This window comes from Schistocerca piceifrons, chromosome 3, assembly GCF_021461385.2.
Source record: "Schistocerca piceifrons isolate TAMUIC-IGC-003096 chromosome 3, iqSchPice1.1, whole genome shotgun sequence".
In the NCBI taxonomy this organism is placed as follows: Eukaryota; Metazoa; Arthropoda; class Insecta; order Orthoptera; family Acrididae; genus Schistocerca; species Schistocerca piceifrons.
Genome location: NC_060140.1, coordinates 702,135,693 through 702,157,917, shown reverse-complemented (window position 1 = coordinate 702,157,917; position 22,225 = coordinate 702,135,693). Strand labels below are relative to the sequence as shown.

Sequence of the window (22,225 nt, the reverse complement as noted above, 5' to 3'; positions counted from 1 at the left end):
TAGTGGTTTTTTTTTTTTTTTTTCAATGTTTAGTGACAAAGAATTGGCTAGGAATCAGTGATTAATGTCCACAAATATTTTATTAGCTGGTCTTTCTAAGACTGCACTTGATTTGCTATTTATTGCAATGTTTGTATTATCGACAAACAAAACGAACTTGGCATATGGTAATGTTACTGGTGAAAGGTCGTTGATACACAGAAGAAAAAGTAAGGGCTCTAAGATAAAACCTTGTGGGACTCCACATGTAATTAGTTACCAATTGGATGATGTCTGATAGCCTAATACATGTCTCTTTCCTAATAACACCCTTTGTTTCCTGCCAGAGATATAAGATTTGAACCATTTTGCAGCATTTTCTGTTACGCCATAATATACTAATATTTTTTAAATGGGTAGTGTGATTTACACAGTCAAATGCCTTTGACAGGCCACAAAATATACCAGTTGCCTGCAATTTTTTGTCTAATGAATTGAGTACACTTTCGCTGTAACTGTAGGTAGCCTTCTCAATATCAGAACCCTTTAGAAATCCGAACTGTGACCTTATTTGTGATAAGATGTTGATAAAGCTGATTGAATATTACCTTTCCTAAAGTTTTTGATAATGCTGGCAAAAGTGAAATTGGAGAGAAATTTCACACTTTTCCTTTATCTCCCTTCTTAAATAGTGGCTTAACTTCAGCATATTTCAACCAGCCAAGAAATATTCCACTGATAAATGACTGGTTACTCAGATAGCTCAATATCTTACTTAACTCAGAATCACATTCTTTAATTAACTTCGTTGATATTTCATCATACCCACTAGGTGTTTCTGATTTTAAAGATTTTATGATGGACATTACTTCTGCTGGGGTAGAGAGGGTCAAATTCATATTATGGAAGTTACTTGAAATGTCTGGTCTGAGGTATTCCGTAGTAGCATCTACAGAACCTGACAACCCCATCTTTTCAGTAACAGTTATAAAATGTTTGTTAAACAGTTCTGCAACACTATACACATTTGTCACCAATGTATCATGTTTTGCTCCTCTTTAAGTCTGGTTCTACCGGTCTCCTCCTTCACAATATCCTATACTGTCATTGTTATCTAATGTGACTATCTTTTCCTTGTAATATATTTGCTTTGATGTCCATATTACAGTCTTTAATGTTTAGCAGTATTTCTTGCAATGTGCTATAGCATCAACATCAGAACTGTTTTGGATTGACAGATACAGTTTTCTTTTTGTTTTACAAGATACCTCTATTCCTTGAGTAATCCATGAGTTCTTTATAGACTTTGCTGTAACCTTGCTTAGTTTTGGGGGAAAAATAAGGTAAGCACTTTATTATCAAAAGTTTTATATTTTTCATTCATGCTATGAGTACTGTAAACATCACTCCAGTGAATGTCTCCAAGGAGTTTCCTAAAATAATCAATTTTTGGCTTATTGATTACCCTCTTGTGTTCAGATTTAACAGATCTTATATCCTGTTCAGTAATAACATTTATCCGAAGGAACTGCATGTTGTGGTCTGAGACGCCATTGACTATTGGTTTTGTAATATAATTTTGTTCATAGAACTTTTCTATAAAAGTATTATCAACGGCTGTTTGTGAGCAATTGTCTACCCTAGTTGGGAACTTTACAGTGGGAATTAAGTTCAATGATAGTGTTACTAACTCAAATAAGTTAGTATTGGGAGAGTCTTTAAGGAAATTCAGGTACAGCGCGCCGCGGAACTTGAATCCGCGCCAGACGATATGGACGTTGAACACCCATAGAGGTCTCTGCACCATCGTGCTGTAAGCTGTGGTGGCGCACGCCTCCTGGCCTGATTTTAGTGTGAGGGTGCCACAGTGGAACACGTGGTCCCAGCAGCCAATAGCGGTGCCCCCGATAGCGTACTTAAGTGCCTGCCTCTCGCTCAGCCAGCCAGTCTAATTTCGCGTACGTTGGTTTACACCTCTCATTGCGCCAGACAGCTTACTTCCTTGTTCTGTGTACGAGTGGACGTGTTTGTTTCCTTGTGACTCCATTGTTCGATCTTGTTGTATTCATTCTGTCCTTCGTTGGTTGTATCCATCCTCTCCCGTTGTGTTGTTGTTTCTGGGCCTCTCCGTGGGTTCTGACGCACTTTCTGTCATTGCTACTCCGCGACCATCCCGGTCACAGTTACAACAGAAATCTATATTGAAGTCACCAGCAACCACTATTTCTTTGTTTTTGGTTGTTAAATGGGGCAGTACAGCTTCAAGGTGGTTTACCAACAGATTAAAGTTACATGCAGGTACTCGATATACACTTAACATCATGAAGGATTTTTTATGAAATTCTACTTCTGTTGCATATGCTTCCATATGCTGTTCTAGGTAAAATTTATGAATGTCAATGTTCTTAAATTTATGACAGTTCCTGATGAATGTGGCAACTGCTCCTTCCTCCATTTATGCTTTACAAAAGTGAGATGCTAACCTAAATTCTGTAACACTTAAAAGTTCTATATCAGTCGTCACATAATGTTCAGAGAGGCAGATTATGTCAATTGGGTTTGAGGACTCGTATTCATCTACGCAGATAATTAATTCATTAATTTTATTTCTAGTCCTCAAATATTCTGATGCAATAAAGACAGCTGACATTTCACATTGACTGAGTTAAAATTTGGTAGAGTTGAAATTTCTGCTGATCATTGAAAATTCTTAACCAACAGCTGTTTATGTTCATTTAATAAGCTAGAATTATGTTTTTTGGTTTCTTTCTCAAACTAAAGGTTTGTCTCAATCCTAACCTTTCTTAAAACTTGGTCCATTCTGTCCTCCCTACCCTAAAAAAAGGTCTTCTCTGAATCTTATTACCACTGGTACTTTTATCACTCATGATAGTGCCTTCTCCCTTTAACTTTCGTGCTATTTTCCCCACTCAGTTTACCCTTCCCTTTCCTGTTGAGGTGAAGGCCATGCCTAGTATAATCTCACCTATTGAGAGAATCAACAGGAACCCCACCAATGTGTGACCTTGTACACGACATAAGCAGCCATTCTAACTCCAAATTAACTCTCCTGACAGAAGACTTCAAATGAGGTCAGTCGTGGCGTGTAAGAACAGATACAAACACAACACTGGTATGCTTCAGTGCTGATGCACTCTTTGCCAGGTCACACTCTGTACTGTACCCAGGATCTCTGTTAATACTATTACCTGTCCCACCCACTAAACCATGGTGTCTTCCTTAGTGAAATCTCTGCAAAGTGACCCTAAATTCTGTCACCTGCTCCAGACCAGCACTAGGTTTAAGAAATTGGTGACCTGGTATTCTGATCCTAGTTCATCCTGCAAAAGTTGGCCAACAACTTTTCCATGGGAACTACCGAACAACAACACTTTCTTTCTCTTTACAGATTTCCCTACATTCTTACGTTTTAATTTGCTGCTGAAAGTTTGTGTGCCCTTCTACACCTGCAACTGCTTGAGGCTCACCAGCTTCTAACTGAAGCAACAGGTTAAATCTATTTTCCACATTCACCAAAAAAGTGTCAGAGTGAGTTCTAGGCCTGGTTCTCCTGTTGCCTGTTGCCACTTCCCACCTCTTTTTACCCTTCTCCCTCCTGAACCTGTCAAGATCTCTCCTAGCCTGGTCTAACTCAGCCTGAAGGGCAGAAATTTTCCCCTCCTGTTCTAGTATCTTTCCATCTCTACTTCACATCCTACAAAACCACTGACGAGTCTCATTCACTTCCCTTACTCCCACACCACTACAGTCACCCACATGGAAAAAACTAGATCACCTGTCACAAGCTGCGACATAACAATTCTATGCAAGTCAAGTACTTTTAACTCATGATAAACGTAATAGCTTTTTTAAGAATAAGTCAGTAAAATTACAGATAAACACGAAAATATGATTCCACAAGTTTGGCGTATATGCAACTGTATGTAAACAAAAACAACAGTGCAAAGTTTCTGAAAGAACAAATTAAACTTAACACTACTCTCTGGAAATTTGAGTTAAATAATGTAGAGATACACTACAGTTGAATTGCTGGAGAGAGTAAAGAACAATTAAACAAAATTCTATAGATTTGCTGCAACAAAACGTAAACATAAAATATGACTACAACCTGACTATATGATCTTTTCGCGTTTTCTGCTATATTACCTAAGAAAAATTAAACCTTTAATGGTACACTTAAAAAGCACACTAAAACACCTTTTTACCTTGTAATCAGTACTTAACTAAATGTTTTTTTTTTTTAATTGGATTTCGATTCCCCCCCAACCCCCGAGAGGGCAGAGGGGGGGGGGGGGGGGGGGGGGGAATCGAAACTGAAACATGGAGAAAAAGATAGGAAAAAAATATAAAAACAAACAGTTGGTGATGCTGATTAAAACACATAGTAAATAGACAGGCACAATTAAAAAACACGGTGACAGTCTGGTTTCTGTTCTCACAAGATAAAAAACATAACTAGCGACAGTATGGTGGCTGTTCGCAACACTGACAGGGGATGCACAATACTGAGCACTCTGAAATGGCGGCAGATGGGGGGAAGGAACCTGGATCAATGAGGGGGAAAAGGGAGGAGGAGAGGAAAAGGAAAAAATGGGGGGAGTTAATGGAGGGAGGGGACATAGTAAAAGGGGGGGGGCTGAGTGGACACAAAGAGTGGGAAAGGCAGTGGAGGGGAGAACAAAAGGACTTTGGGGAGAGAAGGGAGTCAGAGAGAGGGTAGGCAGGGAAAAACAAGATGGAAGGAGGGGGAGAGGGAGCCTGGGAAAAGGACAGAGGAAGGGAGGGTGAGGTGAGGATCAGTTGATAGGAGGGATAAATAGAGGAAGAGAGGGCATCATCCAGGAGGGGGAGTTGATGGAAACCACCTTGGGAAAGGAGATGAAGGGTGTAGAGGTGGAGGGTAGGGGGGGGGGGAGACAGTGGTGAAGGTGCGGCAGAGGGCATGTGTTGGAGAGGAGAGGAGCAACCAGGGGATGAGGGGGATCAAGTCGGCGGGAGGTGTAGAGGATGCAGATATGTTCGAGTAAAAGGAGCAGATGGGGGAAAGGAATTGGGTCGTAGGGGATCCACATGGGGGATGGGAGGTGTATTCAGAAGGTTAGGTGGAGTGAATGGTACTCGAGGATCTGGAGGGACTTACACAATTTGCGGAGGGGGGTGGGGGGGTGGGGGGGGTGGATATCCAGGTGGGACTGGCATAACAGAGGATGGGATGGATTAAGGATTTGTAGGTGTGGAGCATGGTAGAGGGGTTCAGCCCCATGTCCGGCCAGAGAAGAGTTTTTAAGGAGTTGGAGGTGGGTGCAGGCTTTGGATTCGATAGAGCAGGTGAGGTGACAGTCAGTGGTGAGGCCAAGGTAGGTGAGGGTGGGGGAGAGACAGACAGGATGGGTGCAGATGGTAAGGGAAAAGTCAAGGAGCCAGAAGGAGTGAGTGGTATGACCTATGACGATTGCGTGGGTCTTGGAAGGACTGATTTTAAGGAGTCACAAGTTACACCATGCAGCAAAAAGGTCAAGGTGATACTGGAGAAGGTGCTGGGACCATTGTAGGATAGAAGTGAGGGCAAGGAAGACAGTGTCATCGCCATACTGCAGGAGGTGTACTGGAGGGGTGGGGGTTGGGGCATATCTGCCTTCTACAGGAGATAGAGGAGAGGGAAGAGGACAGAGCCCTGGGGCACACTCGCGGAGTGGTAGAAGGTGTGGGAATCTGCGTTATGGATGGTAACATAGGAGGGGTGGCAGGAGAGGAAGGAGACAATCAGACGGACATAGTTGATAGGAAGGGTGTAGGTCTGGAGTTTAAATAGGAGACTGGGATGCCAGACGTTGTAGGCTTTTTCGAGGTCAAGGGAGACAAAAATGGTGGAGTGACAGGAGTTAAGCTGGAGGAAGAGGATATGAGTGAGGCATAGGAGTTATTCATCAGCAGAGAAGGAAGGTCAAAAGCCACATTGTTTGTTGGGGAGGAGATGGTGTCGGTGGAGATGGTGATTGATGCATTGGGTAAGGATGGATTCCAAGAACTTGCTGAACACAGAGTTGAGACATTTAGGGCGATAGGAAGAGGCATCAAATGGAGAATTGTTGGATTTGGAGAACATCAGGATACAGCAGGTTTTCCACAGGTCAAGATAGAAGGATTACATTGTAGAGGGTGCCAAGGCTGCAAGGAAGGAGGGAGGGCAGTGTTTGAGATGGCGGTAGGTAACATTGTCATGGCCGGGAGCGGCGTTTAGTGCAGTGTGTGTGGCTGAAGTCCTGTGTAATGATTGGAGTATTAAGTTCAATTGGTGGTGTGTGGCCCGAGTACTGGAAACTAGGAGCAAGGGGAGGAACTGAGGTATCCGTATGGTCGATGATGTCAGGGAAGAGGGAATAATCAAATTGGGGATCATCTGGAATGAAAAGACATCGGATAGGTGGGAGGCAAAGTGGTTGGCCTTACTGAGATTGGTCAGGAAAGGGACAGCTATCAGGGAGGAGAGGGTATTATGAGGGAGGGCAGGTCCCAGTAAGGCAGTGGAAAGCAGACCAATACTTGAAAGAGTTGATTGGGAGCGTGGCATTGAGTTTTGTACATGTCTGTCACCAAGCATGGCATTTCTTCGCAGTAAGCATGTTGCGGGTGTGTCATTGTAATTGCCGGTAGCGGGGGAGTGTGTTGTGGTCATGAGTACAGAGAAAAGAGAGGTAGAGGCAGAGGGATTCACAAAGGTGAAGGATGGCCTGTGGAGGCAGGGCTGGGTGGTGAGGGTGGATGGCTTTGATAGGGATATCGGTGGCGACGGCGTCGGACAAGGTTTGGTGCAGGAAGGCAGCGGTGCAGGAGATGTCATCAGGAGATTGGAGGGCAATGTTGTGGCGTTCGACCTGGGTGTGTATGGAGTCCCGGTAGGCATCCCAGTTGGCGCGGGAGTAATCGTGGACAAGTTTAGGAGGGATGTCAGGGTGAGGAGCAGGGCAGGGATGGCAACCACCAGAGATAGTGAGGTGGAAGGGAGCATGGTCACTGCCGATGAGGTCAGGAATTAAATGTTGTTATAATCTAAAATGACTTATCTTTATGAGAACACCAAAACTTGTGCTAGTCTCTTGGTTGCAGGGCTGCCAACTGTGTGAGACATCATCCAAACAAACATTTTTAGTAAATTATAATCATCTGTTACTCCCATTATTCATGCTGTATTGGATTACAGGCCAACATTGATAGTTTGACAGAATGGGTGACTGAACAAGTTAAATTTCACATCCTGTGAAAATACGTTTTAAAAAATTCTGGGCATTATAGAAGCAAGTGGAGTAAATCCAGTGCATGGAAAGTTGCGCCCAAGTTCTTTATAATTTTCTGATGCCAATTTTTGTTTGTTTGTTAAAGATGATACAAACACTGTAATAAGTAGCAAATCAAGTGGGCCTATAGTCTTGATTAGGGTAAGATTAGTTAATGAAGTTCTCGTGGACATTAATAAGTGGTTCCTAGTCAATTCTTTACCACTAAACTTCAAAATTTGCCACCAGTATATGCCTAAAATATAACAAGCAGCCAGAACATGTTGACAGTATTAAATTCTTTAGATTACAGCTTGATAATAAATTCAACTGGGTGAAGCATACCACACTTACTTTTGTTGCATAATGTCGCATGGGACATATTTTGTAGGGTAACTGTTCAAGACAAGCCAAAGTGTCCTGGATCGAAAAACATAAGGATTATGAACACGGAATAAATTTTCAACTGCCAGTATTGCTAAAAATCATTAATTCATATAGATGACCAGTTTCAGCAATTCTTTATTGCCATCTTTTGATGTGCAAAACATGCTAGGATACAGTAACTAACATCACAGTATGCGTAATTATATTCAAGATTTGCAATACATGGTACAACAACACACTTATGTTTACATCAATACACAATCTTCTCCTCCAGTACTGTAAGTGGTGCTATACAATGCCTGTCCATGTAGGTTATCATGAGACCTACTAGAAGTCAGCATGTCAGTTGTAAAATATCAGCTAAGTACACACGTGTTATAATGCTGATTGCAAGTGCTCACATTTATCATCACTTCACAATTGACAGATCCCAGTGGAGACATTCTTAGCAATACAAAAGTACATCAGATGGTGCAGTGGTATTATGAAGTGATATTATCATCTCATATTAGATTAATGTTTGGATATACTATTAAATATAATTATGTATGTCTAAATTATTATCATTTAAATATGTCTGCTTGTGTCTGTATGTGTGGATGGATATGTGCGTGTGTGCGAGTGTATACCTGTCCTTTTTTCCCCCTAAGGTAAGTCTTTCCGCTCCCGGGATTGGAATGACTTCTACCCTCTCCCTTAAAGCCCACTTCCTTTCGTCTTCCCTTCTCCTTCCCTCTTTCCTGATGAGGCAACAGTTTGTTGCGAAAGCTTGAATTTTGTGTGTATGTTTGTGTTTGTTTGTGTGTCTATCGACCTGCCAGCGCTTTCGTTCGGTAAGTCACCTCATCTTTGTTTTTATATATAAATTATTATCATAATACACAAGCCAAATCAGTATTTTGCAGCTAAAAAAAACCTGTCTGTAAAATCATGTGGAAGATTCATACAACTTAATTTATACATAAACCCCTTTATACCATTTTAGAAATTTTTTTAAAAGCTTTCATAAGCATTCTGAATAATTCTTCGCCACGTTTTCCTTTATAAAAATCACAATTAACATGACAATCTATAATCACTTAAAAGCTCTCTATGTACAGCTGATGGTATCATATGTGGGTTGATTTTAATGCATCCAGGAATAGCTCAGTATCTACAGGCAGAGATATGATTCATAATCAAGAATACATTCAGAGCATATATACCAACAATGGAGCTATTTAATTTTTGTGCTTTTGTCATCAGTTATGATATTAACATTAGCTTACCCATGACAACACGTCAATCAAAGTCCAGGTGAAATATCATTACCTATTGCCTACGTACAATCTGATCACCTGATGTCTAGGTGAACACTTCTCCAGTGTTTAATATAACCAAAGTACAGTTGTTACACTATGTGGGGCTACAATTGCTCTTAAATTGAGTGCATGATTTAGCATACTAGCTCACTCTTACAAATGCCTGCTAGAACAAGTGTGTTGACATGGTATTCACCTTAGATGCCTAATGTCAAAAATGCCATCATGTAACAGAATATGGACAGTATCCAAATCATCATAATTTTAAAAACATTTTTATAACAATTCCTTAAGAAAAATTTGAATACAGAATTGCATTATCACACAGTTTTTGATTTTTTTTTACAGTTCTTAATAACAAATTACATGATATGAACCTGAAACTTTTTAAAAAAATCTTGTATATGTTTCATAATGCCATATGTGAGCTAATTTAATTACAGCTGTTACCACACATTTCAAATATGGAATTAATACATTATTACATTTTTCATCTGGAAAATACACTCTGTATCTATTTACCAATGGAGTTATAACTAATATTTTTGTTGGCAAATATGCTGTTTGAACTAGCTTGTATACAACAATATGTCATTTGATTATCTGCAATTTAGTCACCAGATGTTTAGGTGAAATCTCTTCCACATTTGATGTATCGTGGCACAATTAATTTATCGCATGGGATTACAATTGCTCCTAACTGAACCAGTGAACTATGTATTTTTCTCTTTTCATAAGGTGTAATGCATAAAAGAACTTACTTTCAACAACACTTTGTTCAATGTCTAGTAAACTCAGGATTACCCAACATCTAAGTACAAACTTGTCACCCAATATTTAGGTTAAATCTCTTTCACTGATGTAAAAATGTTTTTAAAATTACAATGATTTGGTCACTGGCTATATTCTGTTATATGATGGCTTTTTTGGCATTAGTCATCTACGGTGAATACCACATGAACACATTTGTTCTAGCACAGGTATATGTAAGAATGAGTTGGTAATGCTAAATCATGGGCTTAGTTTAAGAGTGACTTCAGTCCCAAGTGATGTAACAATTGCACATTGGTTATGTCAAACATTGGAAATGTGTTCACCTAGATATCAGGCAATCAGAGTGTACATAGGCAATAGGTGACAATATTTCACCTAACCATGTCCAAAGTGTTGTCATGAGTAAGCTCATGTTAACTTCATAATTGATGATAAAAGAACAAACATAAAATAGCTGCATTGTTGGTACATATGCTAAGCATGCACCTTCATTAAATATGATATCTGTGTCTGTAGATACTGAGCTATTCCTGCATGTATTAAAATCAGCCCACATATGATACCATCAGCTGTACATAGAGAGCCTTTAAGTGGTTATAGATTGTCATATTGACTGTGATTTTGTATAAAGAAAAATTTTGGTGAAGGACTGGTCAGAATTTTTATAAAAGTTTTTTTAAAAAGTTTTCTAAAATTATATAAAATGGCTAATGTATAAATTGTAGCCTTTCGCCCCTTCTGCTGGAAGAAGGAGCCACTTACTCTGAAAGCTTGCATATGTAAAAACATTTTTTGTCTATGTGTGTGTTCTCCTGCTGCCACTTGGTGAGTAGATTTTTTACCTATCCAGTTACATTATATGCATAAATTATGCTTTATGAATGTTGCACATGATTCTACAGACAGTTTTTATAAACTGAAAAATACTGATTAGGATTGTGTATTATGATGATAATTTTTATATGTGGAATAGTAGATACATTCTTTATTCTAACGTGAGATGATACTACCACCGCTCCATCTCATGTACTTACGTATCACTAAGAATGTTCACACTGGCATCTGTCAATTGTAAATTGGTGGTGAATGTGAGCATGTGTATTCAGCGTGACAAAATTTGTGTACCTAGCAGTTGTTTTAAAACTGACATGCCAACATCTAATACATCTCATGATACCAACATGGACTTTCTTTCTTTGTACAGCACCACTTACTGTACTGAAGGTGACGATTATGTAATGATATAAATATATGTATGTTGTTGTTCCATGTCTTGCAAATGTTGTATATAATTGTGTGTGCTGAAGGGCAGAAGGAAGAAGTAGTAAACCAGTTCATTCAGAAACTCAGAGATATTAAGTGGGACTGTATATATAACTGTCAAGTGGGAATAAATAAAACTGAAACTGCTTTTGAGAACTTCATTAAAATTTATTTAGATTTGTAGTATTCTTGTTCTCCTCTTATTAAAATCAATCATAAAATCCAGCCTATAAAGAGAACCATTAAGTGGTACACAGATGAACTTACCAATACAAGGGAAAATATGTTATCGTTGTACCACATGTATAAAAATTCTCTTAAAGATGGAATGGAGCAGAAAGATGAATTGTACAAAGCATATCTTGAATGTAAGAGAACCTACAGAACTAAGCTTAGAATTGCAAAAAGAACAGCATACGAAAGATACATTGAAGGGGCTCCTAATAAGTGCAAAGCTGCATGGATTGTTGTTGCAGAAGAGCATTGCAGGAATGATAAACATGGCATAGCTCTTTACCCAAATAAAGTCAATCATTTTTTCATGGACTCCGTAAGTGATATTAGGAACAAAATTGAAACAACCACCACTAATGCAAGTGATCTACCTAAGCAACAACAACCTGCAAACAATACCTTTAAATGGAGGACAATCACACCCACTGAGATTACAAAGGTAGTGGCGAAGTTCTCAAACTCCAAGAGCATGGACTACTCTTGGTTGTCCAATTACATAATTAAAAAAACAGTGCATATAATTAGTGAACCATTGGCCTTTCTGTTTAATAGGTGTCTAGTGTTTGGAATCTATCCTACAACTCTAAAAATATCGAAAGTTATCCCAGTGTATAAAAAGGGGACAAACATGATCTCAAAAATTACTGACCAGTTTCAATAGTTCCCATTTGCTGGAAAATATTTGAATCTCTTATTTATAACCAACTAAACTACTACTTTGAGTCACATAACTTACTCTCTAATAGTCATTTTGGCTTCCGCAAGGGAAGGAATACCACCACTGCTGTTCTTTCAATTGTGAATGAAGTAATAACAGCCTTCGAGAATAAAAATAAAGCCTCACTTCTTTTATGTGATTTAAGTAAGGCATTTGACTGCATTTCTCATGATATCTTACTAGCTAAACTCAAATTCTATGGCATACAAGACTCTGCATTGGCAGTAATTGAATCATACCTAAACAATAGGAAGCAGTTTGCCTCTGTCAGAAACAGAGACTCACAATTGCTAGAAGTTAAGACAGGAATCCCACAAGGTTCTGTCCTTGGGCCCTTCTTTTTTTATAATTGCAGTCAATGATTTACCCCATTGTATCCCCAATACTGTTATTTGTTATGCTGATGACACAACTTTGCTTGCTCAGCACGAGAACATATCAGTTCTGCAAGATATGATGCAAGATGGTCTGGAAGTGGCACTAAATTGGTTCTCATCAAATACACTGCTTTGCAATCCTGATAAAAACCAACAGATTATACTAGGATTGTCAGAAGAGGTAGAGGTGAAAGCAGTTAGAATTCTAGGAATTCACATAGACTCTAAGTTAACATGGGAAACACACATCAACCATACCTGCGCAAAATTTTCTCGAGTTATGTATTTAATGTGGAAACTGAGGAGCCTGGTGACAAAAGAATATTTAAGAGTTATTTATTTTGGACTCTTTCAGTCACATATAGAGTATGGACTGCTGATATGGGGACACTATCTTGACTTCACTGAAGTTCTAAAAATTCAGAAGAAAGTGATAAGGGCAATGAGCAATTCTGGTAGATCAGAGCACTGCCGGCCAATGTTCATTCAGCTGAAAATATTAACAGTTATTAATCTTTATATATACGCCTCAGCATTGTATGCAAAAAACAATATAGCAGATTTTGAAATGAGGGAAAACATACACCACCATAATACCAGAGGCAAAACAAAATTAGACATACCTAGGCACAGGCTGACAAGAACAGGGAATTCCCATCTAATCAATAGTCTAAAAATATTTAATAAACTTCCATTTTCCTCTTGGTCAGCTCACATAAGTAGCGTCAGGAGCAAGCTACTAAATTGGTTACTAATCAATCCTTTTTACAATATAGCAGAATTTATGAATATAAAATCAATCGACATTAATTTTTAAGGATTTCACTATGTGATGTCACTGAATGTATTTAACTTATGTTATGGTGTATGTTATCATCTATGGGCACTATTTGCAATGCTCATTTAGCTTTAAGGTACTATTCAAGGAAAATGTTGTATGATATCCATGTAAATTGCCTGTTCCACCTCAGGTGGTCAATGGTGAATAAAGAATCTGAATCTGTTATGTTAGTTGCTGTAGCCTACCATTTTTGGTCCCAATTTTTGGAGATCCAAAGATAGCAACAGAAAATTGTTGATTCTGGTAATCTATATGAATGAATGATTTTAGTGATCTTGGCAGATAAAAATTTATTCAGTGTACATAATACTACAAATTGCCTCCATGCTGACAATGTCAAAAGTGTACATATAAAAATTATTTGTAGTGTGAACTCAAGAACATCTTGCAAAGGCCTGTTTGTGGAACTAGGGGTAATAACTGCTGCATCCTGATCTATTTATTCCTCAATGAAATTTTTGTCATTAAAACTATGTTTTTCAAACAAACAGCTCAGTTTCTAGAATCAATACTACAAATAAGAATAATCTTCACAAACCTTTAGTCACTTACTCTTATCCAGAAAAGTGTCCATTATTCAGGAACACACATTTCCAATAACTACCCATCAGTCATACAAAGTTTGACCACTATTAATTTCAGTTTAACGGGAGCCTAAAAGAGTTACTGGTGCCAAGCATCTTCTACTTCTTGAATTTCTTAGTAGTACCAACCTATGTGTAAGTAATTACAAATAATATAAAAGAATTTTTTTACAAGTTACTCATTAACGGTCAAATGAAAATGTTTTTAAAATTTTTTTTGAGGAGACCATTTCATGTGGGGGGCTGTGGAAGCTACATTACCATATTTGTTTTTCTTTGTAGGTACTTATTGTGCATTCCTATTTTTCTGACATGTTCTAAATGCTGGAGGATCTCCTCACTATGGCTCTATTGGAATGGAGAGTACATATAATGTAATCAAATTTAATATTAAAATACAATTTGAGATTAGTAAGAGAGAAAAGCTATCAAAGTTCAGATCTCATGAACACCTAACAAGATAGTAAAGTTATTTGGGACTTCTTAACATTTGGTTTTAGCCTCAGATTTTGCATCCATCTGAGCAATGAAGATAGATCATCATTTATATGGACAGTGGAAGTATTGGTATATTCAGGTCTACTTCAGTAAAGCTGGAGGGCATCTGCGTTGGAATGGTATTTGTAGTCAGAAATGATATGTTATTCTAGAACAATGTGAATTATAGAAAATAGCTTCTGAAATATTTTTTAGACCGCTCCAATAAACTATCTGATATATTTAGCTGTAGAATTTTATTTCCAGTTTGGTGGAATCAAATGCTAGTAATCTCAGTATGTTTGGTTTCATGAATCTCTGCAGATTACTTGCAGTCATTTAACTCAATTAGAGCAGTGTTTGTGCTGTTCTGTTTACAAAACACATACATATTTTGTACAAGTAGAACTTTCTACACGTTTGTTCAATTGACTGTGTTCAGTGTATTCAAGGGTTTCAGATACAGTGCAGGCTGATTACTAATTACAAAGTGATTGTAAGTTTTCCATCTCAAAAATGTTTTACACTGCTTACTTTCCATGGAGTGGGCCATATCCCCCATTTTTGACTACCTCTCCATCCCTCTTTGACTAATCCACCTCTGCCTCTGCTCCTCCAACTCCATCCCTCCACCCCCACCTACTCCTCTCTGCCTCCACCTGCTAATACATTTTGGCCCCCTCCCTTGTTGTCATTGTGTGAGAATGCTGACATGATAGAAGAAGGATGTCCTGTTTATTTGTAAGTCATATAGGATCCATAATTACAATATGATTGACAGGAGTTCTAAGGAGTTGTGTACTAACAAGGCAGGAAGAAGATAGATAACACTTATTCACTATTTCTAAAATCATTTGGGAGAATGTGGAAACCTTATGATTATTAAAATTAGTGTGTAGAATATATGAGACTGGAGACAAACATTAGGACTTTTGGAAAAATATCATCCATGCAATTTCAAATTTATCAAAGGTAAATAACTGTGATAATAACCATACAGTTAGCTTAGCAGATCATGCATCCACGTTCCTGAGAAATGAAACACACACAAAATTGGAAAAGAAAATTGAGAACCCATTAAATGACTTGTTCTGTCCTTAGGAGAGGTAAAAGCCATAGAGAGGTAATTCTGGTGTTACACTTGATAATGTGAGCAAGATTTAATAAAAATAACACTTTCATAGGATTTGCTGATAAAGAAAAAACATTCAACAATGTAAAATAATGCAAATTTTTTTAAAGTTTCCTAAAAGTAGATAACAAATTAGGGGAAGATGGATATAAATACAGTACATAAGTAGGGTGCTAAGGCATACTTGAATCACTACCGAATGATATAAGACATGATTTTAAATGAATATTTTATTGCACAGAGTAAATTTACAAAGGTTCCACACCATTACAACCTCAAGAGTGCACTGTTAGTCTCTGCTTTTTCTGCCCCAAAGATCCTCTCTCTGGGACACAAGAGAGGTTTTGATGTCTTGGTATTCCCACACATACAAGAATTAAGAAGAAACAATAAAAATAGAAGAGTAAGGCAAAAGTGCTCACATTAAAAAAGAAGGAAGGAGGGGGGGGGGGGGGGGGTTGTAAGATACTCTCCTCAACTGTTCAACCTGCATGCCAAAGAAGCAATGATGAAATAAAAGAACAGGCCAGGAGTTGGATTAAAATTCAAGGTGAAAAATATCAATCACAGGATTTGCTTGAAGACATCACTGCCCTCTTTTAAGTGTAAAATTATTACAGGACCTGTTGAATGGGGTTCAGAATACAGATTGAGAGTAAACCACAGAAAGACAAAAGTAATGAGGAATAGTGGAAGTAAGATCAGTGACAAGCTTAACATCACACTATGGGAACACATATGAAGTGAAGGAATTCTTGAACCTCAGAACAAAATGCACAATGGATGAAGTAAGGATGGTATAAGAAAGAATAACACAGACAACTAGAACCTTTCTCCTCTTCTAAAGGAAGCCCACTAATATCAAAAGAAGACCTTAATTAGAGGAAGAAATTTATGAGAATGTACATCTGGTACACAGTATTGTATGAAAGTGAATCACGTACTGGTGGAAAAACAGAAAAGAGGAGAACATAATTATTTGAGATATGATGTTACAGAAGAATACTAAAAATTAAGTGGACTGATAAGATAAGAAATGAGAAGAACCGCTGCAGAATTTGCAAGAACAGGAATATGGGGGAAATATGACAAGAAGAAGGGGCAAGATGATATGACATATGTGATGAATATGGTGTGACTTCCACAGAGTTAAAGGAAGTTGTAGAATTCTTAAGATGTAAAGGAAGGCAGAGGTTGGAAAACATCAAACAAATAATCAATGATGTTTGGTGTATGTGCTGCTCAGGGGTGAAGAGGTTGGCAAGGAGGGGAAGTCATTGCAAACTGCATTAGATTTTCCAAAAGACTAATGAATAAAGAAATAATGCCATCTTTAATTCATTAAGTGATCAATATCATGGGTAAAATTGTTCTATTGACATTCTACTAAATCTCAGAAACTCCCTACATGGGAAAGGGCATCAAAAAGGTAACAGACATTTGTAGAAAGGTGGGTGACACTACTGGCCATACCTTAAGATGATAAAATGTGAAATAGGTTACACTTTAAAAAAGTGGAAGTAATATCAAACACAGCATGAGACAGTAAATGAATTCATGCATGGCAGATATTATGAAAGTGTACTCTACTTTGTTTTACTTTAGGGCTTACCTTAAACTGAGTTTGTGTTCTCATATGTCTACAAGCATTTATTGCCATAATGTTTTTTGTACAACTAATACTCTACAGATACAAATATTGTTGAACATACTAATCTTCTCCCCACAAAAATAGTTTCCATGAATACTACGACTCAATATTTCTAATTTTTAGTAGTGTACTTCATTATTTGATTTAATTCTGGTGAAAATCATGTTTCTTTGCAGTTATTTGGCCTGATTTCATCAATGCTCCTTTTCTGCACTGTGCGGCATAAGAGGTCTACTCATGCCTACAAAGCATATCACCCAAATTCATAGCATGTGAAGCAGCCAACATCATGTTTCTGAAATGTATCTGTGAGGTGATATTGTGGGATAAGAAACTGAATAGCAGAGTATACAGAAATGTTCTGTAAATGTGATGTGAAGAGTGATGAATTTCCAATAGATATGAGATAATCCTGGAAGTAATTAATTGTATGACTACAAATGATATTTTTATTTTTAAGAAAAAATCTTGATGCAACAGATTTTTTTAAAGAAAAAAACTTGATGCAAACACTATGCATAGAGCCACTCTATGTTCTTGAGTGTGAGCATATTGTTTGAGATTATACCAGTGTCTATGCTAGCATATTTTCAGTGCACCAAAAGCTATATTTCTTCCAGGGATGCAAAATGTGTATTAATTTCTGATCTGAGCTAGTACACACACACACACACACACACACACAAATTTCTTATCAGAAATTTATATGGTGCAAAATATTTTCATTCTTGGAAGATTGTTGCTACTGGCTCAAGAAATTTGATTACATGTAGTGACAGCAATTGACTGTTCGTAATGTGCAATGGTGTAACTGCATAGTCTGAGAAGTATTGTCTCAATTAATACAGGTACTGGCCTAAACTCATAATTATAGTTTTCAAGTTTTTTTGCCTACACATACCTAACAGGATTCCATTTGATCTAGAAGAATTTCAGTTGTGAACTGACATGACTTTCATTGAACTGACACAAAAAAATTTTGTCCTCTATTAAACAAATTTGAATCTCTTATTGAATGAGTAATACATTTTAATACACAATTTTCCTCTAGTATTTTAAGTTGTAATGGACTTCACTGTTTTGCATGCATTTATTCTGAGCTGGTGTTAAAATTTTCTTCCATCATCATTTGGTATTATTTATTTGCTAGTGAATCATCAAACTGATATGAAAATGTAATTCATTGAAAATATTTTCTCTGTAGTACCCACCAATGATAATTTACTATATTGACGTGTCTTTCTCACTAGATGTAAAGCTACAGAGCAAGAATTTGGCTCCAGGACAACCATTTTTAATCAAACCACTATTTAGGCATAAATGTAGATTGATATATTGCTAAATTTTGTATAGTGCTGAAAGAAATACCTAAATATTATTTCCTTTTTGAAAAGAAATTCTTCACTTCTGAATACAATTCAGTTATTCAATGGTAACTGATATTTTAGTGTTCAGTATGTGTAGTATTATTTATTAAATTGCATATATAATACAGGTTAAGATTTTTCACATAAAATAGCCTCTAATTTAACCTGCACTGGAAAGAAGTCAGCTTTTGATTTTCAAATATGTGTTTGCTTTCCAATACAGTCACAATGTTCCATGAAGAGTCTAGTTTATTGTAATGTGAAATAAACTATTTAAAACTTCTGTTTATATTAATAGGATACATTTTTGTTGAAATAAATAGTTCAGACTAGAATAAACAAATAAATAAATGAATGAATTCCTGTAAATAAGCTGTTTAAGAAAACATAATTAATTACCATTCCATATTTTTTTAAGACTATTGTACATAATTTGAAGGACAGGTATTATACTTATTTATGTTTATTGTATTCAGGCAATGACTAATGTTTTATTGTTAAAAGTGGATGCAAAATTTTGTATTAAAATAGTTTTTGAAAATGAAAATGTCTGTGATACTACATATTTTATGAAGTACACATTGAGCCCTATTCCTTTTATTTAAGGTTATGTTTATGCCTCGTATGCTGAACTGCCAAATGAATGGCTTACACTCTGCCTTTGAAAATATGTGTAGAAAATTTAACTTACTGTGGAACTGAATTAAGGATTTTCTGACACTGTGTCAACCAGAATGCAAGTTAATCTCTGGAAAATCAGGGAAAATGTAAGGTTGCAGCAGAGAGGAACTAAATAACATTTATTCAAATAGAATTTGGGATTGCAGTCTGTCATTGTGAACTTCATTCCATGATATTTCAACTGGACACTTGCCAGTCATCTTCAGGTGAGCCATAGAAGACTGACAAAGATGTTCTTCACTCCGCCTTATATAGCACACTGATAGTATTGCCACGCATGCGTCAGAGTCAGTGACAGAAGGACTACACCACCTAGCAGCAGTGCTGTTTCTGGTGGAACTGCAAGGATCAGCTGTCTTCAGCATTGCCACTTGCCGCAGTCATCAGAGTAATCTGGCGTCTCGGTGTCGAGCAAATCTCAGAGATGACGGGATTGCAAGCATTATTCAGATGGTAGCCACTGTCGTGGTTCATTAGATTTTCCAATGGATTTTTTGATAATGGAGTCCCAGAAAGATGTTCCTGTGGCCAAAATTAATGTTTGGTAATCTTCCATTGAATGTCTGTTTGGAGATACAATGTTCCGCAACTGCACACTTTCTGGGATGGCAAAGGCAATCACAACATTTCTGTTCTTCCACTGTGCATGTTGTTTGTCCTGTATAGGCTACACCACACTGGCAAGGTATTTTGTAAATTCCCACTTCCACGGTAACAAATTACCCTTCACTGATACCAGCTGGTCCAAAATCTTAGATGGTGGTTGGAAAATCATTTTCACCTGAAGATCATTAAGGATTCTTGTTATTTTCAAGGACATATTTTCAACAAAGGGAAGAAAAGCTAAGGACTTTGCTGATGAATTCTCCTCTTTATCTACTTCCTGGTTCTTGGTTTTAGCTGAGAATGCCCTGTTAATTTGTGGGGTTGAGTATCCATTGTCTCTGAACTCTGTCCTTAATTGTGCAAGCCCTTTAGGTACACTATCTGCTTTTGACAATGTATGAGCCCTGTGCACAAGGGTTTTAAGTACACTCATGGTTTTGGATGGGTGATGGCAACTTGAAGAGTGCAAGTACAAATCAGTGTGAGTGGGCTTATGGTCCCACAGTGCCATCACTCTTTCATCTAACCAAAACATCTAGGAATGAGAGGCAACCATCTTTCTCTAATTCCATTGTAAATCAAATGTTCTCATGAATTGAGTTACAATAATGAAAAAAATCCATTAACTTATCTTCTCCTTGGGGCCACACTACAAAAGTATCATCCATGTGTCTCCAAAAAAGAATTGGTTTAGAAACCATTGATTCAAGTGCTCTTTCCTCAAAATTCTCCATAAAAAAGTTAGCCACCATTGGAGATAAGAGTCTGCTCATGAGGACACCATCAGTCTGTTCAAAATATTCTTTATTAAACATAAAATACGTTGAGGAAAGAGCATGTCAAAACAAAGCAGTGATGTCTAACTGAAACTATTTACCAATCAGTGCCGAGGAATCAGCAACAGGTACCTTTGTAAAAAAGAGATGTTGTGGTCTTCAGTCCTGAGACGGTTTGATGCAGCTCTCCATGCTACTCTATCCTGTGCAAGCTTCTTCATCTCCCAGTACCTATTGCAGCCTACATCCTTCTGAATCTGCTTAGTGTATTCATCTCTTGGTCTCCCTCTACGATTTTTATACTCCACGCTGCCCTCCAATACTAAACTGGTGATCCCTTGATGCCTCAGAACATGTCCTACCAACCAATCCATTCTTATAGTCAAGTTGTGCCACAAACTTCTCTTCTCCCCAATCCTATTCAATACTTCCTCATTAGTTATGTGATCTGCCCATCTAATCTTCAGCATTCTTCTGTAGCACCACATTTCAAAAGCTTCTATTCTCTTCTTGTCGAAACTATTTATCGTCCATGTTTCACTTCCATACACTCCATACAAATACTTTCAGAAATGACTTCCTGACACTTAAACCTATACTCGATGTTAACAAATTTCTCTTCTTCAGAAATGCTTTCCTTGCCATTGCCAGTCTACATTTAATATCCTCTCTACTTCGACCATCATCAGTTATTTTACTCCCCAAATAGGAAAACTCCTTTACTACTTTAAGTGTCTCATTTCCTAATCTAATTCCCTCAGCATCACCCGACTTAATTCGACTTCATTCCATTATCCTCGTTTTGCTTTTGTTGATGTCATCTTATATCCTCCTTTCAAGACACTATCCATTCCATTCGACTGCTCTTCCAAGTCCTTTGCTGTTTCTGACAGAATTACAATGTCATTGGCGAACCTTAGTTTTTATTTCTTCTCCATGGATTTTAATACCTACTCCGAATTTTCCTTTTGTTTCCTTTCCTGCTTGCTCAATATACAGATTGAACAACATCGGGGAGAGGCTACAGCCCTGTCTCACTCCCTTCCCAACCACTGCTTCCCTTTGATGTCCCTCGACTCTCATAACTGCCATCTGATTTCCATACAAATTGTAAATAGCCTTTCGCTCCCTGTATTTTACCCCTGCCACCTTCAGATACTACATCAGAACCCACTAAAAGATCCAAACTACTTACATGGAGAGCCCCCAGTCTGTTGATAAAATCAGCAGAATTCTGTATATGATGTGGACATTCACCAACCGATGGTATCAGCAAGAAAGCAAGATGTTTGGCTAAATCATACGTGGGGGCATCAATACTATTCACTATAGGCCATAAAGGAAGACCTTCTTTTTGCACCTTACAAAGACCATACAGTCTTGGTGGTATGCTGCAATGTGATCTTAACATTTGTTCTTCAGATACATTCCCTTCTGATAGTAAATAGTATTAGTTACTCTGTTAGTGTGTTACCAATTTTTGCTGTTGTATTTTAGTTGAGTCACTTCTCAAGAATGATATTTTGGAATGAAAGAGGTTCCTATAGTTACTAAGGTGTGGTATAAAGGCATCCAGGAGGGAGATGACCATGGAAAATAAGTCTGCTCCCATTCACTGCAAGTCAACCATGTAACTATGTAATTCTCTGGTTTGTATCTCAGCCAAGATTCCAATGATGGCTAACACCAAAACATGTAAAAATGGATTAATAAATGAAAGAATACTGGTTTCTAGATTCCTCTGCACTACTATTTCCTTCATCTGAGATCAGTTCAGCAAAA

General features: G+C 37.6%; 1 protein-coding gene across 2 annotated transcripts in view; it reads left to right on the top strand.

Annotated features, from left to right (window-relative positions):
* The window catches only part of LOC124787994 (tetraspanin-9), a 538,570-nt gene extending 519,673 nt beyond the window's left edge, over positions 1-18,897 (top strand). Inside the window, exon 8 of one of the 2 annotated variants that reach the window (XM_047255029.1) lies at positions 17,190-18,897. In XM_047255029.1, coding sequence (XP_047110985.1) covers positions 17,190-17,282 — 93 coding nt within the window. In that variant the 3' untranslated portion in view covers positions 17,283-18,897. The remainder of the gene's footprint in view (positions 1-17,189) is intronic. The other variant, XM_047255028.1, reaches the window with a different exon arrangement.
* Positions 18,898-22,225: the final 3,328 nt, after the last annotated feature.